Raw genomic sequence first — 19,929 nt, 5'->3', positions numbered from 1 at the left:
TATAAAGGTTGGTCGCCGGTGCTGGTTTGTGCACCTGTCACGGTTGAAACCCTATATTCCGCCCTGTGTTGACAGTTCATCTCCACCTCCTGAGTGCCGGGTGTCTGTTGTGTCCGACAAGCTGGGGCGAGCGAGCCCGGAGGTTACGCCTCAGAAGAATTCCATTGTATCGCCCGCAGGATTCCAGCGCCTGACGGCCGCAAACCCACCCATCCAACATTCGACACAAGAGCTATGCACTTTTAAATCATCTAGATTGAAACTCATTTCTTGTGTTTAGTTTGTTGTCCTTCCTTAAGGCTGAGTTAAGTTAGCGGAGGCGTAGGACCAGTTCAGATATTTGTAACAGATTTTGGCCATGAGCAGAAACCACACGCGGGTTACCGGGGTTCGTAGCACAGCGTACAGATCAAGGTTCCAACGCTCCAAACACACACACACTGCCAAAAGCACGTAACAATCACAACCATGCACACACCCACGCAACTAAACTGGGATCTGGAACTAGAATAACGCTCTGTGGTGAACGTGGAGATCTCTTGTGCGGGTAAACGTCTCCGCGTGCGACGCTCCGCGCGCCGTGTAACTCATGCGCACGCACTCACGTTCACAGACAGGATGCTCGTCCGCCGCAGAATGGCTACGGCTGCCATCCCGGCCACTTGGTGCAGCGCTACGGCGCAGGCCCACGCTCCGTCTCCGGGGATGTCCACGGTGACCGTGGAGTCAACACAGCCCTGCACGAGCCTGAAAAAGGGCGCAAAGACACGGCAAGCTCAGGTAGCCCACAGCTGGGACCTCATCATCATCACCACTCTGCTGTCCGGATATGGAACTGCCTCCCTGAACACATTGTCGGCAAAATAACCGATTCTGGTCTTCAGGCGTTCAGATGCCGAGCACATGGCCATATCTTCACTTCACCACACGCCTTGTCGGACCGAGTCTTTGAGCTACAGTGAACCAATTATTATGCCGATTCGATGTAATTATGTCTGATATGGCTGTTGTTCACAATTGCACCCAATAAAAAAATCCTCATGATCATTATATCATGTTGATACTGCGTTCTCATGCAGTGCCGCTCAAGACACCAGAGCGCACAAGGGTATTTGAGATAATGAATCTTTATATATATGTAGAGTTTCTCTGATTATTTTACAGAGGATAAGCCACTTATATCACATCTCAAACATTTATTATATTTTACCAGGTAAGGACCACTGAGTAATGTAGCTCTTTTTTCAGAAACAATGTGGCCACAAATGATAGCTCAACAAAGTGCCTTAACACGTAAAAATGTATAGCAGCCAAATACTCTAAACGCATGTTTATAAATGTGGAGAGAAAAACCGGAGGAGCCGGAGAAAACCGACGCGACCATGGGGAGAAAGACATGCAATCTCCAAATATACAGGCATTAGGGTCAGGATCGAACCCATCAACTTCTGAAAACATCTCGCCTCTGTTGTGCCCAAATGATCCAGGATGCAATGCCAAAATATAACTACTTGCAAATATATTACGACTAACATTTATCCATAAAGCAAAGACGAAGAGCAATATAAATATAATGCGAATTAGAGTTTTCACACAGGAAACCAGACTGAGTGGAAGACTATTTTAGGAGGGTCCTGCATTCGAATGTTTGCGTTTGGCCAATCCAGTATTCATTTGGCTTTGTGTGAGAGGAAAACAAAGAGATGTTAACTACCTCACCTGGTATACAAGAGGCCGTGGGTTCGAGTTAACATCTCCTAGCCACCCCAAGTGGCACCTGTTCCCTGTGCTGCACAAGGTGGCTCGGCACCGGCCTACAAGGGGGCACTCGTGTGGCAGGAGGCTGACAATGATTGGTGATATATGTCATCACAAATTTGAGTGATTTTTGCGGGAATTTTTTTTTTTATTTGCAAATGTGGACCGTGATGCTGCACACACACAAATTGCCCACTCCCCCATTTCATATGACATCACGGGATCTTTAACGTCCACGCTGTGAAACAGACAACGAGTAGAATTTCACGGTTAATAAACACTGCAGTCAGGTCTGCCGGATTAAACACCACAAATGTGCGTAACAAGCGGCGAACGTGCTACCACCGGACTACGTCACCACCCAATACAGTACAGACAGTACGCACGACAACGTTCTTAATGACATCTAACTCTGCGGCAGGGGTGTGGATCGTGTGCCCAGCGATTTTAATTCGCAAAGCCAACAGTTACTTGTCAAGTGTCACTTAGGAACAGCCCAAACACAATATTTATTCCGTCTCTGCGAGCATCTGATCGGGTCCTAGTGAATGTTTTCACTAACACTGCATTGATAATTTTTGAGTTGTGCTCAGGCAATTATGGTCACAACAAGGAGCACTGCATGCTCTGTCACTCACTGTTATTTTTCACATTATTGGACAATGCCAAGGTGTTATCCAATGCAGAGGGCGCCATGGTGGCGCAATGTTAACTACCCCACTTGGTATACAGGTCGTGGGTTGATCCTGACCCCGACGCCTGCTATATATTTGGAGTTTGCATATTCTCCCCGTTGTCGCGTGGATTCTTCTCCGGGTCCTCCGGTTTTTACCTCCACATTTAGAAACGTGCGTTTAGAGTATTTGGCTGCAATACTTGTCCACATGGTAAGGCACTTTTTGTTGAGCTATCATTTGTGGCCAGGTCGTTTCTGAAACATATCTATATAGCTCAGTGGACCTTACCTGGTAAAATATAAATATTTTAAAAAATAATTTTATAGTGTGCTTACCCACCAAAGGTATTTGTAAGTCCTATTCAGCCCTCAGAGAGTAAGGAAAAGGTCCCCCACTCTCTACAACAGCATAGTAGAGACAGCCTGACCTCGACAATTAATTGACTGCAGGATGTGACCCTGTAGAAAGATGGAGGGTGATGAGTTAAGAGCTGAGGCGTGCGCTGTGTATGTTGACCTTCTTTCGCATTGTACATTGGAGGTGGGTGGGACAACAAACTAAACACAAAAACCAGTGATGAAGAAATTAGTTTTCAATTTAGAAAACTGGGGTGTCAGAGGCTGGCAAGGGAACGTAATTATCAGGCAAGGCATGCGCCAACTTGAGGGTTGTTCACAAGACATCGCTCTGGGTCTGTTCCAGATGCCGGGATCTTACTGCTGGGCACAGAAGTAGGCTTCATCCAGGCGGAGGAGTTCATTGGGCAATCCGGCCTTCCAGGGCGAGTGGCCACAGAGCACGGACAGCACTGGCCTCAGCTGAAGCCACCAGCCCTACATACACACACACACAAAGATCCCCCATGTAGCCTTACCAGACTGTAGGAACATATGCCTTTAAGCGAGCAACTAAGAAGGCCAACACGGCACACGAGATAGTGATAGTGGTCAGCACCACACCCAACCCCCAGTGGTGATTTTTACACACCGCATCAGGCACTCATTTAAGGCTGAGTCAACATAGAGGAGCTCAGAACTGGTTGATGCGTTCACCACTGATGACCGCGAGCAGGAATTTAAGTTAGGTCACCACTGATCCCCACACACACACAGCCAACAGGACATAACAATTACAAGCACACACACACCAACCACTGCCATTCGCTACTAGGTGGCGGTGATGTCACCAAAGCGCTCATGTCAGGCTAGGTGCACCTTAAGGCCACAAGAAGTGTGGAAGAGTACTGGCCGGAGCTCATGGGACAGACCCAGGTGTTATGGACTGACTGACTGAAATGATTACTGGCAGGAGCTCATGGGACAGACCCAGGTGTTATGGACTGACTGACTGAAATGATTACTGGCCGGAGCTCATGGGACAGACCCAGTTGTTATGGATTGACTGACTGAAATGAGTAGTGGCCGGAGCTCTAGGGACAGACCCAGGTGTTATGGATTGACTGACTGAAATGATTACTGGCAGGAGCTCATGGGACAGACCCAGGTGTTATGGACTGACTGACTGAAATGATTACTGGCAGGAGCTCATGGGACAGACCCAGGTGTTATGGACTGACTGACTGAAATGATTACTGGCCGGAGCTCATGGGACAGACCCAGGTGTTATGGACTGACTGACTGAAATGACTGGCAGATGCATCAGCTGTACCCCCCCCCCCCCCCAACTGTGCCAACTTGCTGCCTTTTAGCCTCCCGGCACTCTGCTTGCTGTTGTGAGCATCACCCATCTGCCCTCCGTTGTTGCTTGAGGGAAAGTGGCTCAGACTGCTCAGTAGCATTCTCCATGAGCCTCCACTCCACTGAGAGGCAGATCTCGACAGCAGTGATACCAGTCATCAGCAAGTCCACTCAGCTCCACATTCTTCTAGACCGCCATCAGTCCATCTCTTCTCTAGCCTATGCCACGCCCATGTATCCCCCTCTATTTGGCCAAACAGAAGCTTATTGGGCAAGCTGTGGATGAGCATGCAGGCTGCATGAACCCGGCCAACGAAAGCTCAACCTGCCAGACGAGCTCACGGATGGGACTGTGTCCTTAGAGTCCGAGTACCAAGTGGCTTCACGCCATTCCATAAATTGCGAAGGCCATTTTCCGATTCCTCGATGGGATTTAGGTAAGGGGATGGTGACACATTGCCGTGAAAACCTAGGGTCAGTAGAGGACCACGCTTGTGTCCGCCGTTACTCATATCCACACAAATACAAAAATCTCCCGTATAGCCTTAACAGACTGTTAGGGCAAGTGCTGTTAGTGAGCACCGATGAAGGCCGGCACGGTACACAAGGGGTGGATGGCCAACGCCAAGCCCGGCCGCTTTTGTCTCTGCAGTGGTGGTGTTTACACACCACACCTCGGGAAGGCCCAGGACTGGTTCAAATAATTGTCACCGATGATGGCCGTGAGCGGGGATCAAAGTAGGGATGGTGTAGGGGTGTTGAGTTGGGATGGTGTAGTGGTGAGTGTGTGTAGATGGTGTAGTGGTGAGTGTGGATGGCGTATGGGTGAGTGTGGATGGTGTATGGGTGAGCGTGGATGTTGTAGGGGTGAGCGTGGATGTTGTAGTGGTGAGCGTGGATGGTGTAGGGGTGAGTGTGGATGGTGTAGTGGTGAGCGTGGATGGTGTAGGGGTGAGCGTGGATGGTGTAGTGGTGAGCGTGAATGGTGTAGGGGTGAGCGTGGATGGTGTAGGGGTGAGCGTGGATGGTGTAGGGGTGAGCTTGGATGGTGTAGGGGTGAGCGTGGATGGTGTAGGGGTGAGCGTGGATGTTGTAGTGGTGAGCGTGGATGGTGTAAGGGTGAGCGTGGATGGTGTAGGGGTGAGCGTGGATGGTGTAGGGGTGAGTGTGGATGGTGTAGTGGTGAGCGTGGATGGTGTAGGGGTGAGTGTGGATGGTGTAGGGGTGAGCGTGGATGTTGTAGGGGTGAGCGTGGATGTTGTAGTGGTGAGCGTGGATGGTGTAGGGGTGAGCGTGGATGGTGGAGGGGTGAGCGTGGATGTTGTAGTGGTGAGTGTGGATGGTGTAGGGGTGAGTGTGGATGGTGTAGGGGTGAGCGTGGATGTTGTAGTGGTGAGTGTGGATGGTGTAGGGGTGAGTGTGGATGGTGTAGGGGTGAGTGTGGATGGTGTAGGGGTGAGCGTGGATGGTGGAGGGGTGAGTGTGGATGGTGTAGGGGTGAGTGTGGATGTTGTAGGGGTGAGCGTGGATGTTGTAGTGGTGAGTGTGGATGGTGTAGGGGTGAGTATGGATGGTGTAGGGGTGAGTGTGGATGTTGTAGGGGTGAGCGTGGATGTTGTAGTGGTGAGCGTGGATGGTGTAGGGGTGAGTGTGGATGGTGTAGGGGTGAGTGTGGATGGTGTAGGGGTGAGTGTGGATGGCGTAGGGGTGAGTGTGGATGGTGTAGGGATGAGCGTGGATGGTGTAGGGGTGAGTGTGGATGGTGTAGTGGTGAGCTTGGATGGTATAGGGGTGAGTGTGGATGGTGTAGGGGTGAGCGTGGATGTTGTAGGGGTGAGCGTGGATGTTGTAGTGGTGAGCGTGGATGGTGTATGGGTGAGCGTGGATGTTGTAGGGGTGAGCGTGGATGTTGTAGTGGTGAGCGTGGATGGTGTAGGGGTGAGCGTGAATGGTGGAGGGGTGAGCGTGGATGTTGTAGTGGTGAGTGTGGATGGTGTAGGGGTGAGTGTGGATGTTGTAGGGGTGAGCGTGGATGTTGTAGTGGTGAGCGTGGATGGTGTAGGGGTGAGTGTGGATGGTGTAGGGGTGAGTGTGGATGGTGTAGGGGTGAGTGTGGATGGCGTAGGGGTGAGTGTGGATGGTGTAGGGATGAGCGTGGATGGTGTAGGGGTGAGTGTGGATGGTGTAGTGGTGAGCTTGGATGGTATAGGGGTGAGTGTGGATGGTGTAGGGGTGAGCGTGGATGTTGTAGGGGTGAGCGTGGATGTTGTAGTGGTGAGCGTGGATGGTGTAGGGGTGAGCGTGGATGGTGGAGGGGTGAGCGTGGATGTTGTAGTGGTGAGTGTGGATGGTGTAGGGGTGAGTGTGGATGGTGTAGGGGTGAGTGTGGATGGTGTAGGGGTGAGCGTGGATGGTGGAGGGGTGAGTGTGGATGGTGTAGGGGTGAGTGTGGATGTTGTAGGGGTGAGCGTGGATGTTGTAGTGGTGAGTGTGGATGGTGTAGGGGTGAGTGTGGATGGTGTAGGGGTGAGTATGGATGGTGTGGGGGTGAGTGTGGATGTTGTAGGGGTGAGCGTGGATGTTGTAGTGGTGAGCGTGGATGGTGTAGGGGTGAGTGTGGATGGTGTAGGGGTGAGTGTGGATGGTGTAGGGGTGAGTGTGGATGGCGTAGGGGTGAGTGTGGATGGTGTAGGGATGAGCGTGGATGGTGTAGGGGTGAGTGTGGATGGTGTAGTGGTGAGCTTGGATGGTATAGGGGTGAGTGTGGATGGTGTAGGGGTGAGCGTAGATGTTGTAGGGGTGAGCGTGGATGTTGTAGTGGTGAGCGTGGATGGTGTATGGGTGAGCGTGGATGTTGTAGGGGTGAGCGTGGATGTTGTAGTGGTGAGCGTGGATGGTGTAGGGGTGAGTGTGGATGGTGTAGTGGTGAGCGTGGATGGTGTAGGGGTGAGCGTGGATGGTGTAGTGGTGAGCGTGAATGGTGTAGGGGTGAGCGTGGATGGTGTAGGGGTGAGCGTGGATGGTGTAGGGGTGAGCTTGGATGGTGTAGGGGTGAGCGTGGATGGTGTAGGGGTGAGCGTGGATGTTGTAGTGGTGAGCGTGGATGGTGTAGGGGTGAGCGTGGATGGGGTAGGGGTGAGCGTGGATGGTGTAGGGGTGAGTGTGGATGGTGTAGTGGTGAGCGTGGATGGTGTAGGGGTGAGTGTGGATGGTGTAGGGGTGAGCGTGGATGTTGTAGGGGTGAGCGTGGATGTTGTAGTGGTGAGCGTGGATGGTGTAGGGGTGAGCGTGGATGGTGGAGGGGTGAGCGTGGATGTTGTAGTGGTGAGTGTGGATGGTGTAGGGGTGAGCGTGGATGTTGTAGTGGTGAGTGTGGATGGTGTAGGGGTGAGTATGGATGGTGTAGGGGTGAGTGTGGATGTTGTAGGGGTGAGCGTGGATGTTGTAGTGGTGAGTGTGGATGGTGTAGGGGTGAGTGTGGATGGTGTAGTGGTGAGCGTGGATGGTGTAGGGGTGAGCGTGGATGTTGTAGTGGTGAGTGTGGATGGTGTAGGGGTGAGTGTGGATGGTATAGGGGTGAGCGTGGATGTTGTAGTGGTGAGCTTGGATGGTATAGGGGTGAGTGTGGATGGTGTAGGGGTGAGCGTGGATGTTGTAGGGGTGAGCGTGGATGTTGTAGTGGTGAGCGTGGATGGTGTAGGGGTGAGCGTGGATGGTGGAGGGGTGAGCGTGGATGTTGTAGTGGTGAGTGTGGATGGTGTAGGGGTGAGCGTGGATGGTGGAGGGGTGAGTGTGGATGGTGTAGGGGTGAGTGTGGATGTTGTAGGGGTGAGCGTGGATGTTGTAGTGGTGAGTGTGGATGGTGTAGGGGTGAGTGTGGATGGTGTAGGGGTGAGTATGGATGGTGTAGGGGTGAGTGTGGATGTTGTAGGGGTGAGCGTGGATGTTGTAGTGGTGAGCGTGGATGGTGTAGGGGTGAGTGTGGATGGTGTAGGGGTGAGTGTGGATGGTGTAGGGGTGAGTGTGGATGGCGTAGGGGTGAGTGTGGATGGTGTAGGGATGAGCGTGGATGGTGTAGGGGTGAGTGTGGATGGTGTAGTGGTGAGCTTGGATGGTATAGGGGTGAGTGTGGATGGTGTAGGGGTGAGCGTGGATGTTGTAGTGGTGAGCGTGGATGGTGTATGGGTGAGCGTGGATGTTGTAGGGGTGAGCGTGGATGTTGTAGTGGTGAGCGTGGATGGTGTAGGGGTGAGTGTGGATGGTGTAGTGGTGAGCGTGGATGGTGTAGGGGTGAGCGTGGATGGTGTAGGGGTGAGTGTGGATGGTGTAGTGGTGAGTGTGGATGGTGTAGGGGTGAGTGTGGATGGTGTAGGGGTGAGCGTGGATGTTGTAGGGGTGAGCGTGGATGTTGTAGTGGTGAGCGTGGATGGTGTAGGGGTGAGCGTGGATGGTGGAGGGGTGAGCGTGGATGTTGTAGTGGTGAGTGTGGATGGTGTAGGGGTGAGTGTGGATGGTGTAGGGGTGAGTGTGGATGGTGTAGGGGTGAGCGTGGATGGTGGAGGGGTGAGTGTGGATGGTGTAGGGGTGAGTGTGGATGTTGTAGGGGTGAGCATGGATGTTGTAGTGGTGAGTGTGGATGGTGTAGGGGTGAGTATGGATGGTGTAGGGGTGAGTGTGGATGTTGTAGGGGTGAGCGTGGATGTTGTAGTGGTGAGCGTGGATGGTGTAGGGGTGAGTGTGGATGGTGTAGGGGTGAGTGTGGATGGTGTAGGGGTGAGTGTGGATGGCGTAGGGGTGAGTGTGGATGGTGTAGGGATGAGCGTGGATGGTGTAGGGGTGAGTGTGGATGGTGTAGTGGTGAGCTTGGATGGTATAGGGGTGAGTGTGGATGGTGTAGGGGTGAGTGTGGATGGTGTAGGGGTGAGTGTGGATGTTGTAGGGGTGAGCGTGGATGGGGTAGGGGTGAGCGTGGATGGTGTAGGGGTGAGCGTGGATGGTGTAGGGATGAGCGTGGATGGTGTAGGGATGAGTGTGGATGTTGTAGGGGTGAGCGTGGATGATGTAGTGGTGAGCGTGGATGGTGTAGGGGTGAGCGTGGATGGTGTAGGGGTGAGTGTGGATGGTGTAGGGGCGAGTGTGGATGGTGTAGGGGTGCGCGTGGATGGTGTAGGGGTGAGTGTGGATGGTGTAGGGGTGAGTGTGGATGGTGTAGGGATGAGCGTGGATGGTTTAGGGGTGAGTGTGGATGTTGTAGGGGTGAGCGTGGATGATGTAGTGGTGAGCGTGGATGGTGTAGGGGTGAGCGTGGATGGTGTAGGGGTGAGTGTGGATGTTGTAGGGGTGAGCGTGGATGGTGTAGGGGTGAGCGTGGATGGTGGAGGGGTGAGCGTGGAGGAGAGGTGAGCCCCGGTCTCACTGCGATGGAGACGAACAGGAGGGGTGACGACGTCAGCAGCTGGAGCCACGTGGAGGCCACAGCCTCGTAGCAGTGCGGTGAACGCGAGCACTTGAGCAGTATGCCCTGGGGCACACACACGCATGTGCACGCACGCACACGCCCACGCATGTGCACATACAGTAATCCCTCGCCAAGCGCGGACTTGCCAACCGCGGATTCATGACATACAGGACACATCGGGTTATTTCATGGATTTTAACACTGGCCTTTAAACATGCAATTGTTTATTATTTAAGTTAATATTCGATCAAAGATCATTATTAATATTTATTTTTCTTCCTCCTGTGGGGGTCACCTCAAAAGTGGCGTTTAAAAAACTTGCCCAAGAACCCCGAAAGGATTAAAACAAAACACCATTGATGAAGGTTCAAAGATTACATGTGTAATCTTAAAAAAAGCAAGTCATATTTTAACTTAAAAAGAGTATGCATGCATCAATTAATAATGGAAATCGGTTTGAACATTTGCACAAATATATTTAATAACCCCATGTGATTGTTAAATAATTAAAATAACCTTATGTATCCTCACTTTTGAAGCCATGCTATTTAATCCAGAAGATGTTCTTGCTTGGAGCCGGCATCCATCCACAATCTTGTGTGGATGCACCGATACCGGAACAGCGTGTTGGTGATTACAAGCCCATGGGCTGTACAGAAGTCTAGCAACCTCCGACGGTTGTTATTGAGATGATACAGCCTATGCCTTCCAATTACTCCAGACCAGGTGTGGTTTGGAATTATTGGGATAGTCAAACCGACCCTGCATAACAATCATAAAAGTACAAATTTAAGCCATTGACAATTAAAAATTTGGCCAAGCGGTAGTATATGTGCCGCAGTGGTGAGATGTTAACTACCTCACCCGGTATACAGGTACAGTAATCCCTCGCCACTTCGCGGTTCAAGTTTCGCGGCCTCAGTGCATCGCGGATTTTTCGAACTGATTTAAAGGCCTCATTATACCTGTGCAGTAACACCATCATCATCATCATTCATCATCACATTCATCGAACTGCACAGGTCTGTCATCGTCGTCATTGTCATCGTCGTCGTCGTCATTACTGGAGTCAAGTCTCAAGATACTACTGTCATTGGTGAGTGTAGAACACCATAATACGTATCGTATGAGAGAGAGAGAGTGAATGTATAATATTAAGGTTTTATAATTAAATAGATTTAAGTAAAATATATATATATAAAGTATAAATATACATATTTTAAACATTCTGGTACCCACACACACATATACGGAAATTCCTAGGGGGCCAATCCTACTTCGCGGATTTTCACCTATCGCGAGGGGTTCCGGTCCCCATTAACCGCGATAAACGAGGGATCACTGTATTGGGTTTGACCCCAACCTTGACGCCTGTATATTTGGATTTTGCATGTTCTCCCCGTGGTCATGTGGATTTTTCTCCGAGTCCTCCGTTTTTTCCCTTCACATTTGGAAACAGCACGTTTAGAGTATTTGGCTGCTATAAATTTTCACATGATAAGCCACTTCTTTGAGCTATCATTTGTGGCCAGGTCACTTCTTAAAAGAGCTATATAGCTCAGTGGGCTTTACCTGGTAAAATAAAAAGAGTTAAGTTTTTAATTAGTTTATATACAGGCTGAACAAGTGGTCCCAAAATGTAACCCTGCAGTCGGTGCCACTGGAGTGGAATTTGGGACGTGTGGCTGCGGATTGCTGATGGTGGCTGTGAGCCAAGGCACTCACTCTTGTGAGATGCAGAGTGATGCTCCGAGGCAGTATGGAGCCCTCGCAGCAGAAAGCCCTCTGAGGACGACACAGCAGCCAACACAGTTAGCACAGCCACGCATACACGCATGCTTACATACAGTGAGGGAAAAAAGTATTTGATCCCCTGCTGATTTTGTACGTTTGCCCACTGACAAAGAAATGATCAGTCTATAATTTTAATGGTAGGTTTATTTGAACAGTGAGGGACAGAATAACAACAACAAATTCAGAAAAACGCATGTCAAAATGTGATTTGCATTTTAATGAGGGAAATAAGTATTTGACCCCTCTGCAAAACATGACTTAGTACTTGGTGGCAAAACCCTTGTTGGCAATCACAGAGGTCAGACGTTTCTTGTATTTGGCCACCAGGTTTGCACACATCTCAGGAGGGATTTTGTCCCACTCCTCTTTGCAGATCTTCTCCAAGTCATTAAGGTTTCGAGGCTGACGTTTCGCAACTCGAACCTTCAGCTCCCTCCACAGATTTTCCATGAGATTAAGGTCTGGACACTGGCTAGGCCACTCCAGGACCTTAATGTGCTTCTTCTTGAGCCACTCCTTTGTTGCCTTGGCCGTGTGTTTTGGGTCATTGTCATGCTGGAATACCCATCCACGACCCATTTTCAATGCTTTGGCTGAGGGAAGGAGGTTCTCACCCAAGATTTGACGGTACATGGCCCCGTCCATCGTCCCTTTGATGCGGTGAAGTTGTCCTGTCCTCTTAGCAGAAAAACACCCCCAAAGCATAATGTTTCCACCTCCATGTTTGACGGTGGGGATGGTGTTCTTGGGGACAGGCAGCATTCCTCCTCCTCCAAACACGGCGAGTTGAGTTGATGCTAAAGAGCTCCATTTTGGTCTCATCTGACCACAACACTTTCACCCAGTTGTCCTCTGAATCATTCAGATGTTCATTGGCAAACTTCAGACGGGCATGTATATGTACTTTCTTGAGCAGGGGGACCTTGCGGGCGCTGCAGGATTTCAGTCCTTCACGGCGTAGTGTGTTACCAACTGTTTTCTTGGTGACTATGGTCCCAGCTGCCTTGAGATTATTGACAAGATCCTCCCGTGTAGTTCTGGGCTGATTCCTCACCGTTCTCATGATCATTGCAACTCCACGAGGTGAGATCTTGCATGGAGCCCCAGGCTGAGGGAGATTGACAGTTCGTTTGTGTTTCTTCCATTTGCGAATAATCGTACCAACTGTTGTCACCTTCTCACCAAGCTGCTTGGCGATGGTCTTGTAGCCCATTCCAGCCTTGTGTAGGTCTACAATCTTGTCCCTGACATCCTTGGAGAGCTCTTTGGTCTTGGCCATTGTGGAGAGTTTGGAATCTGATTGATTGATTGCTTCTGTGAACAGGTGTCTTTTATACAGGTAACAAGCTGAGATTAGGAGCACTCCCTTTAAGAGTGTGCTTCTAATCTCAGCTCGTTACCTGTGTAAAATACACCTGAGAGCCAGGAATCTTTCTGATTGAGAGGGGGTCAAATTCTTATTTCCCTCATTAAAATGCAAATCAATTTATAACATTTTTGACATGCGCTTTTCTGGATTTGTTGTTGTTATTCTGTCTCTCACTGTTCAAATAAACCTACCATTAAAATTATAGACTGATCATTTCTTCGCCAGTGGGCAAACGTACAAAATCAGCAGGGGATCAAATACTTTTTTCCCTCACTGTACAGCTATGCACCTACAGCCGGACAGCTTCTACACCAACAACCAAATCCACCTACAGACAACCACAATTACAGGCCATGCTCTGCGTTTAATTTCTGGCTTCAGGCTATACAAGTGGGCACCTGGGGTACACCGATTGTCATAGGGTTGTTTTTTTTTACAATAAAGTAAGTTCTACAAACACTATGCTCTGTGCCGTAGAGTCAACAAGCATTATTGAACTAAAATCGCTGGAGCTACGCACATTCCAACACTGGTTTATTATAATGCACGCATTGCTGCTGATCGTCGGCCCCTGCCTCCTATGTTAAGCTGGCCACAGTATGTGTGTACGTGCATTGAGCACGTGTGTGCTTGTGTGTGTTTGTGATGCGTAGATCAGTGAGCTCCTCTGCTGGGTAAGGCTACGTTGGCTGGGTCATGTAGCTCTCATGCCCAACCACCGCATGCCCTGTTTGGCTGGATAGGGGGGGCTCTAAAGGCACGACACAGGCTGGAAAAGAGATTGACTGATGCGGTACAGGAGGATGTGGAGCTCCGTGAACTTGCCGATAACTGGTACCGGCAGTATCAAGATCGGCCTCTATGTAGGAGGCTCGTGAAGGACGCTACTGGACAGTTAGAGGCAGTCGTCATTCAACAACAACGGAGGGCACAGGAGCAACGCTCAAAACTTGCTGTAATTGAGCGACGGGCGGCTAAAATGCAGCAAGTTGGCACAATGAGTGGCACAGCTGGTGCATCTGCCAGTCATTCTCGGGAAATCAACACATGGCACCTGGGTCTGTCCCATAAACTCCTGCCAGCAAGCCTTCGAGTTCAATTCCCGCTTACTGCCAACACCAGTGACGATTATATGAATCGGTCTTGGGCCTCCCGTAGGTTGACTCATCATCAAATTAGTACCTGGCGCGGTGTGTAAACATGAGTAATGTCAGTAAAATAGCATCAGTAAACGCGGCCGCACATGGTGCTGGCCACCCACTCCCTCGTCTGCCATGCCAGCCTTCATAGATGCTCACTAACAGCACTTGCCCCAACAGTCCGGTGAGGCTAGACGGGGGAACTGTATCTGTGTCTTTGTATGTGTGTATATTGAACTTCTTTCTCACCGTGCGTAGCCAACCGTGCTAATCAGAGGTGCCGGGGAACGAAAACAAACTAAACACAAAAATCAGTTCTAAAAAAATTAGTTTTCAATCTAGACGATGATTTAAATGTGCGTAGCTCCAGCGGCTTCCTAATATCGGAAGAGCATTCCAGGTGCCTGTGAAAGCGCGTATGGAAGTGTTGCACAATGATGCAGTGACTGTGGTGTGTGTGTGAGACGCCGGTGAGACAAATCTCTGCTCGTACCAATTCGTTGTTGGTCAGGCTGAAGAGGTCACGAAGGCCGGCGTCGTCTCTGGAAGGCCTCGTGAGCAAGGTCTCGGCAGGCAAGCCCAACAGCACCCTGCAACAACGACGACCTTCAGCACCCACCCACCTGCTGGACAGCGCCCCGCTAAAGCACCACACACTGAGCACGACACAGTACACTCTACTCAACCTAGCAACACGATACACAATACGCTTCTTCACTGACGGTCCCAGATCGCCACACCCCCTGGGTGTCCCCCCCTCCTCGTACGTGACAACCCCTAGGCAACCAGGAACAGAACTACTCTTGAAATAATTCATCAGAACCGGTGAGTGAGATTAAACAGCACTTGGTACTTGCTAGAGTCCCTGAACTCTGCATGAAGAAAATGTTGGGAAGACGTCACCGAGTTTTGGACTTCACTTACTCTGGCTGTAAAGCCTAGCAGCTCCTCCGGAAACCGAGGTGCCTCAAAACCAAAAAGAGCACAGACCCACCAACGCAGCTCCTTCACGAATAGAAATTTCAAGGCAAGCCACAGTCGTAACGTTTGTGGCCGTGCAACACTAACTACGGTCCATATAATAAAACCACTGTAGTCTACGCCCCTTCAATGAAGGAGGAACAGAAAAAACAACACAAACTCTCTCTCTCTCTCTCCTGAAGCACGCGCATGGCGAGAAGCAGACATTGGCATTTAGCTGCTGAACGTATTGCAATAGGCCAGGATATAGGATAGCCCCTCCCCCTGATGCTCCCTTGGCCCCACCCACACGCGCATTGATTTTTGTACATGATGATGGTTCTAATAACATACATAAGCGGGCCAAGTACATTGTATTATGCCAAATTCTCGTAGTAGTGATGTTGCTTTGTGCAATTCCAATCGAGTAATTGGCTGGTAATGTTTCAGCATTGGGAAGTTTGGCCAATAACATCCATAAGAGGATTTTGGGTTAGATTGCTGAAATATAAGGTTTGTCACATAAACAAAACGTGCCAAATAGTAACTACTTCAGCACACCGTGTGTGTGTTGAAGAGTAAACCCACAACATTTACAATTCGAGTATCATGACGTTTCGTCGGTAACTACAACTAGCATCATAAGGTGACAGCCAGAATTGTGGGTTTCCTCTCAAACACACGGGTGTGCCTAATTGGTTTGTTTTGATTACGTGACACACCTTACTAATTGGCTGTGTCAGGTGGTGGCAGGTTTAACAACACATTTATATTTACGCGATCTAAGCCAAAAACCTGTATTATGGATAATACTGGTCGCGAAAGCCCGACTACTACGTGTTAAATTGGCCAATAACAGTTACATTGTGCAGTTTTTTGTTGTTGCTCTCGGAGGAAACAGGAGAAACGAGAGGAAACCCGTGCAGAACAAGGGGGGTGAGAGAGAGAGAACGTACAAGCGCAACACAGAGCGGTGCCCAAGCTAGGAGTTGAACTCTGCTTCTTGCTGAGGCGGCTCACGTCGTTATCATCACACCAAGTGGTCAGATGAAGGTTGCAGCGTTTGCAATTACTTTCTCACAACCCACATGGATGGAGGGCGCCTCCACTCTGAGGTGGGAGTTACCCACACTTTACCCGTCGACACGCAGATTTGTCGATCGACTGTGGCATATCCATTAATACCGCTGATGGTGCCACGACGGAGGGCGCCCCAGTGGTGAGATGTTAACTACCTCTCTTGGTATACACGAGGTCGGGGGTTCGATCCAGACCCTAATGACTATATTTGGAGTCTGAATGTTCTCCCCGTGATCCAGTGTATTTTTCTCTGGGTCCTCCGGTTTTCCCCTCCACATTTAGAATCAACGTGCGTTTAGAGTATTTGGCGGCTATACATTTCCACGTGATGTGCTATCATTTGTGGCCAAGTCGCTTCCGAAAAAGAGCTAAATAGCACAGTGGGCCTTTCGATTTAAGAAACTTGCGCCATCATTTCAACTGCCGAGCCAGAATATGGAATTGAACTGGCAACCTGTAGTTTGCAAGTCCAGTGTGTAGAAGTAGTAGCAGTTGTAAACCTTTATTTAACAATGGAGATAACATCTAGACCCATTGCGACTCAAGACATCGGTCATATTCCACAATTTTGGCACGAGAAGTGGTAGGATGAGTGTGTTCATGAGCGGAATCAGCCAAGCATGCATTTAATGGTGGGATTTTTAAGATTTCAAGTGGAGGATCTGGTGTTCAGCGTTACAGACCCAACATGAAGTTTCAGCATTCATTTACAATATTAAATTGGGACGTCCTAAACTATATAATTATAATTTAGCAGTAACATTTATAGTAATCTTAACTTAATTGAATTACTTGCTGGTTAGCTCTATTTTATATTTAAACTCGAACCTTTGACAATGCTTAACCAACGTGGCTCAACTTTGCAACATTTATAACACGAAAAAAATGACCAACATTTGCTTTTGGGAAGAGCTTTCACGAACCTCACAAAGGAGTGCATTAGTGTCTCTTGCTCGGGGGTGGCAAAACTCTCGGCCTGCTGCTGCTGTTGCCCTGCAGCCTGCCACTCGTCTAATTGCTGGAAGCTCTCCCTCAGTCCCTCGAGCAGCCAGTGCTGGGGAACTTTCTCGCCCAGTGAAGTGGACGGAACCTCCACATCAACCGCCAACTCCTGCACACGTCGCCACGGTGAGGAAGTGAGTCACAGTTGTTTGTGTGTGGTCGGTGCGAGGCGGGCGAGGAGGCTGCGTTAGCTGGGTCACACAGCCCACATACCCAGCCGCTGCCGCATGCATAAGCGGCTGCTGTCTGGCCAGACAGAAGGGGGTAAACGATGTGAGTAGAGGAGGACGAGGAGTTGATTAGACTTGCCAATGACTGGTACAGGTGGTGTCAACATCGGCCTCTGTGGAAGAGGCTCGTGAAGGATGCTATTGGGCAGTTGGAGGCAGTCCCCTCCAGCAGCAGCAGCAGAGTGATACTCACAACAACGAACAAAGTGCCAGGCAGGTAAACTCGGGTCGCCGGGTTTGTAGCGCAGCGCGCTAACCGCTACACGAACGCTCCCCACGCTCTCAAATCCACCGCCGCCACCACAAGCATCGGCACTGACAATAACCATCACAGCTGGTTATTTGACGACGGGCATCAATGTATATACGAGCTTAGCCAACAGCCACTCGCTCGGCTATTGGTGTTGGGTGACTTCAATAGCCAACGCGTATAATGAATGGGGCTACTAAAATAAAAAGAGAGGAAACTCGAGGAATGGTCTTCGGCACAAGAAATCCCTCACATACGACCCTAAACAGCCAGGCACAATTCAACGCGGCCTGATGGAATAAGGAGCATAAAACCCAGACTTGAACTTTGTCTCAAAGGACAAGATTGGACAGCGAAATTGGATTACTTATACCGGTCATAACCTTCCAGACCACGGCCGCATTGGCACTTCAAGGGTGACCGTGACCTGGCTGTGAAAGAGAAACCAAAGTTCAATTGAGGAAGCTGGAGCCGAAGCCTGTAAACTTCAATCTATTCAAAAAGAAATCTGACATCTGAAGTGGTATTGGGAAAAAAACTATAATTTGTGGCCAGGTCACTTCTGAAAAAAATAAGTTAATACCTTAGTAGGCTTTGCTTGGTAGGATGGGGATGGTTTAGTTGTATTTGTTTGTGTTTGGGCAATTTGTTTACCTTTCTTCTACTTTGCACTCTATTGTGTTTCGTGCTGTTTGTTGTTGTAAAATTCTTACCCGCCCCTACTGGACATCTGTGAAAAATATCTTTATCGCTCATCGGGTTCCTCTTGCAGTATAAATATGCCGATTCTGATACACACGCCATGTTAGCAACCAGAAACAGACTCTTGAAAGAGTTCATCAGAACTGGTGACCGAGATAAGAGGACACTGCACTGCTCGAGTCCCTGGACTCTATGCGAATGGAAACATTGGAGCGATGTCACCGCAGACTTGGACTTGACTCGCCACAGCTCGTTAAAGCCTGGCAGCCCCCCTCTGCAATCTGGATGCTTCGTGGCCAACAGAGCAGCACAAACCACAGTGAACGCCGTGGCTTCCCATACGCTGTCCCTATGAGCCTATCGGGTGCGAAAACCAGAGGGGGGTTATAATGTGGTCATGTAGATTACAATGGGTCATATTAATCTGAGAAGATGCAGTACCTATTATAATTATCGGTTGGGTTAGTTGGAGTTCATCAACGTATGGTGAATTGCTTTTCGTGTTTAGCTTGTCCATCCCCGCATCTCCGATTAGCATGGTTGGCAATGTAGGGTGCGAAATAAGTTAAACATATATGCATTCCTTATGTTAATTTGAGAATATGCAGTACATATTACCGGTTGGAATAGTCACAGTTAATCAACATATGATAATTAAATGGGGTATTACTCCCCTACCCCACACCCCTCCCCCTCTCTCCCCCCTTTCTTACCTAAATAACCTCTTTCCATGGCAGCTCTCTCGCCTACTTCAACATTTACTTGCTGTGGTTGTTCCACCTGATGAAGATTGCTTGTGTTGCGATCGAAACGTCGTGATTTGTTTTATTTTATGTTATTTCTACCTACGTGACTTTACCGAAAGAACCAAAGAGTATGTATTCCTGCAATCACGAAAGCTTCAAATCAAGATTAAATGGTGTGTTACTTCATAATACGATTCCAAGCAGTGCCAAGCCTGTAGCTATCAGAATGGTGAAAATAATTGAATTTCTCTCAATTTCAATAGATTCTCGAAATAGCCGTGGCCAGTAATAATTAGTTTTACACAAAACATAAACATTAACAGGACCCTGCGGGGTGGGCTGGTAGGAACGAATAACCAAAGAATATAAACATAATGTATTATTACACTTGTTAAGCCAGGAAAGCCCCACTGAGTCTAAAGGTTTTTGTAGGGTCCTGCCAAGTGTTTGCAGTAGGGGGCGATGTTGCTACACCTAATCGGACGATCCAAAGGGAGATTTTGAGGCCTAGTTCTAGGCTTTAGGCCTAGCTGTAGGCTTTAGGGCGCTGTGAGTTAATTTTTTATTTAAATGTTTTAATTATGAATGTATAATTTAAATGTTATAATTATTAATGTAAAAGCTTTAAATGTAAATGTTTCTATTGAAAAACATCAGGGAATGTAACATTGTTAAACATTAACTCCCTTTCACACACACGGGGGTACGATACGAAGGGAGAGTTCGAGGCCTAGTTCTAGGTTTTAGGCCTAGCTGTAGGCTTTAGGCCGCCGTGAGTTAATTTTAAATGTAAATGTTTTTATTATTTATGTAAAAGCTTTAAATTTAAATGCTTCTATTTAAAAGCATCAGGGAATGTAACATTGTTAAACATTAACTCCCTTGCACACACGCGGGGGTACGATACGAAGGGAGACTTTGAGGCCTAGTTCTAGGCTTTAGGCCTAGCTGTAGGCTTTAGGGCGCTGTGAGTTTTTTATTTAATTTCAAAGTTTTAATTAAAAGCTATCTCAGGGAATTATAAGGGAATGTTACACGTGTTTAGCCAGGAAAGCCTAATTAATTTA

The 19,929-nt window shown here is 49.0% G+C and overlaps 1 protein-coding gene across 1 annotated transcript in view; it reads right to left on the bottom strand.

Moving 5' to 3' along the window:
* The window catches only part of LOC133341675 (Fanconi anemia group A protein homolog), a 138,191-nt gene that overhangs the window by 16,714 nt on the left and 101,548 nt on the right, over positions 1–19,929 (bottom strand). The window contains exons 37-42 of the mRNA XM_061550266.1: positions 16,856–17,043; positions 14,386–14,482; positions 11,316–11,375; positions 9,549–9,653; positions 3,153–3,268; positions 606–747 (exon numbers count right to left, since the gene is read on the bottom strand). Coding sequence (XP_061406250.1) covers positions 606–747; positions 3,153–3,268; positions 9,549–9,653; positions 11,316–11,375; positions 14,386–14,482; positions 16,856–17,043 — 708 coding nt within the window. The remainder of the gene's footprint in view (positions 1–605; positions 748–3,152; positions 3,269–9,548; positions 9,654–11,315; positions 11,376–14,385; positions 14,483–16,855; positions 17,044–19,929) is intronic.

This window comes from Lethenteron reissneri, chromosome 12 (genome assembly GCF_015708825.2).
Source record: "Lethenteron reissneri isolate LAM-NWPU_2019-01 chromosome 12, ASM1570882v1, whole genome shotgun sequence".
NCBI lineage: Eukaryota > Metazoa > Chordata > Hyperoartia > Petromyzontiformes > Petromyzontidae > Lethenteron > Lethenteron reissneri.
Note: the sequence above shows the minus strand (reverse complement) of the source record. Positions and strands in the feature narration are given on the sequence as shown.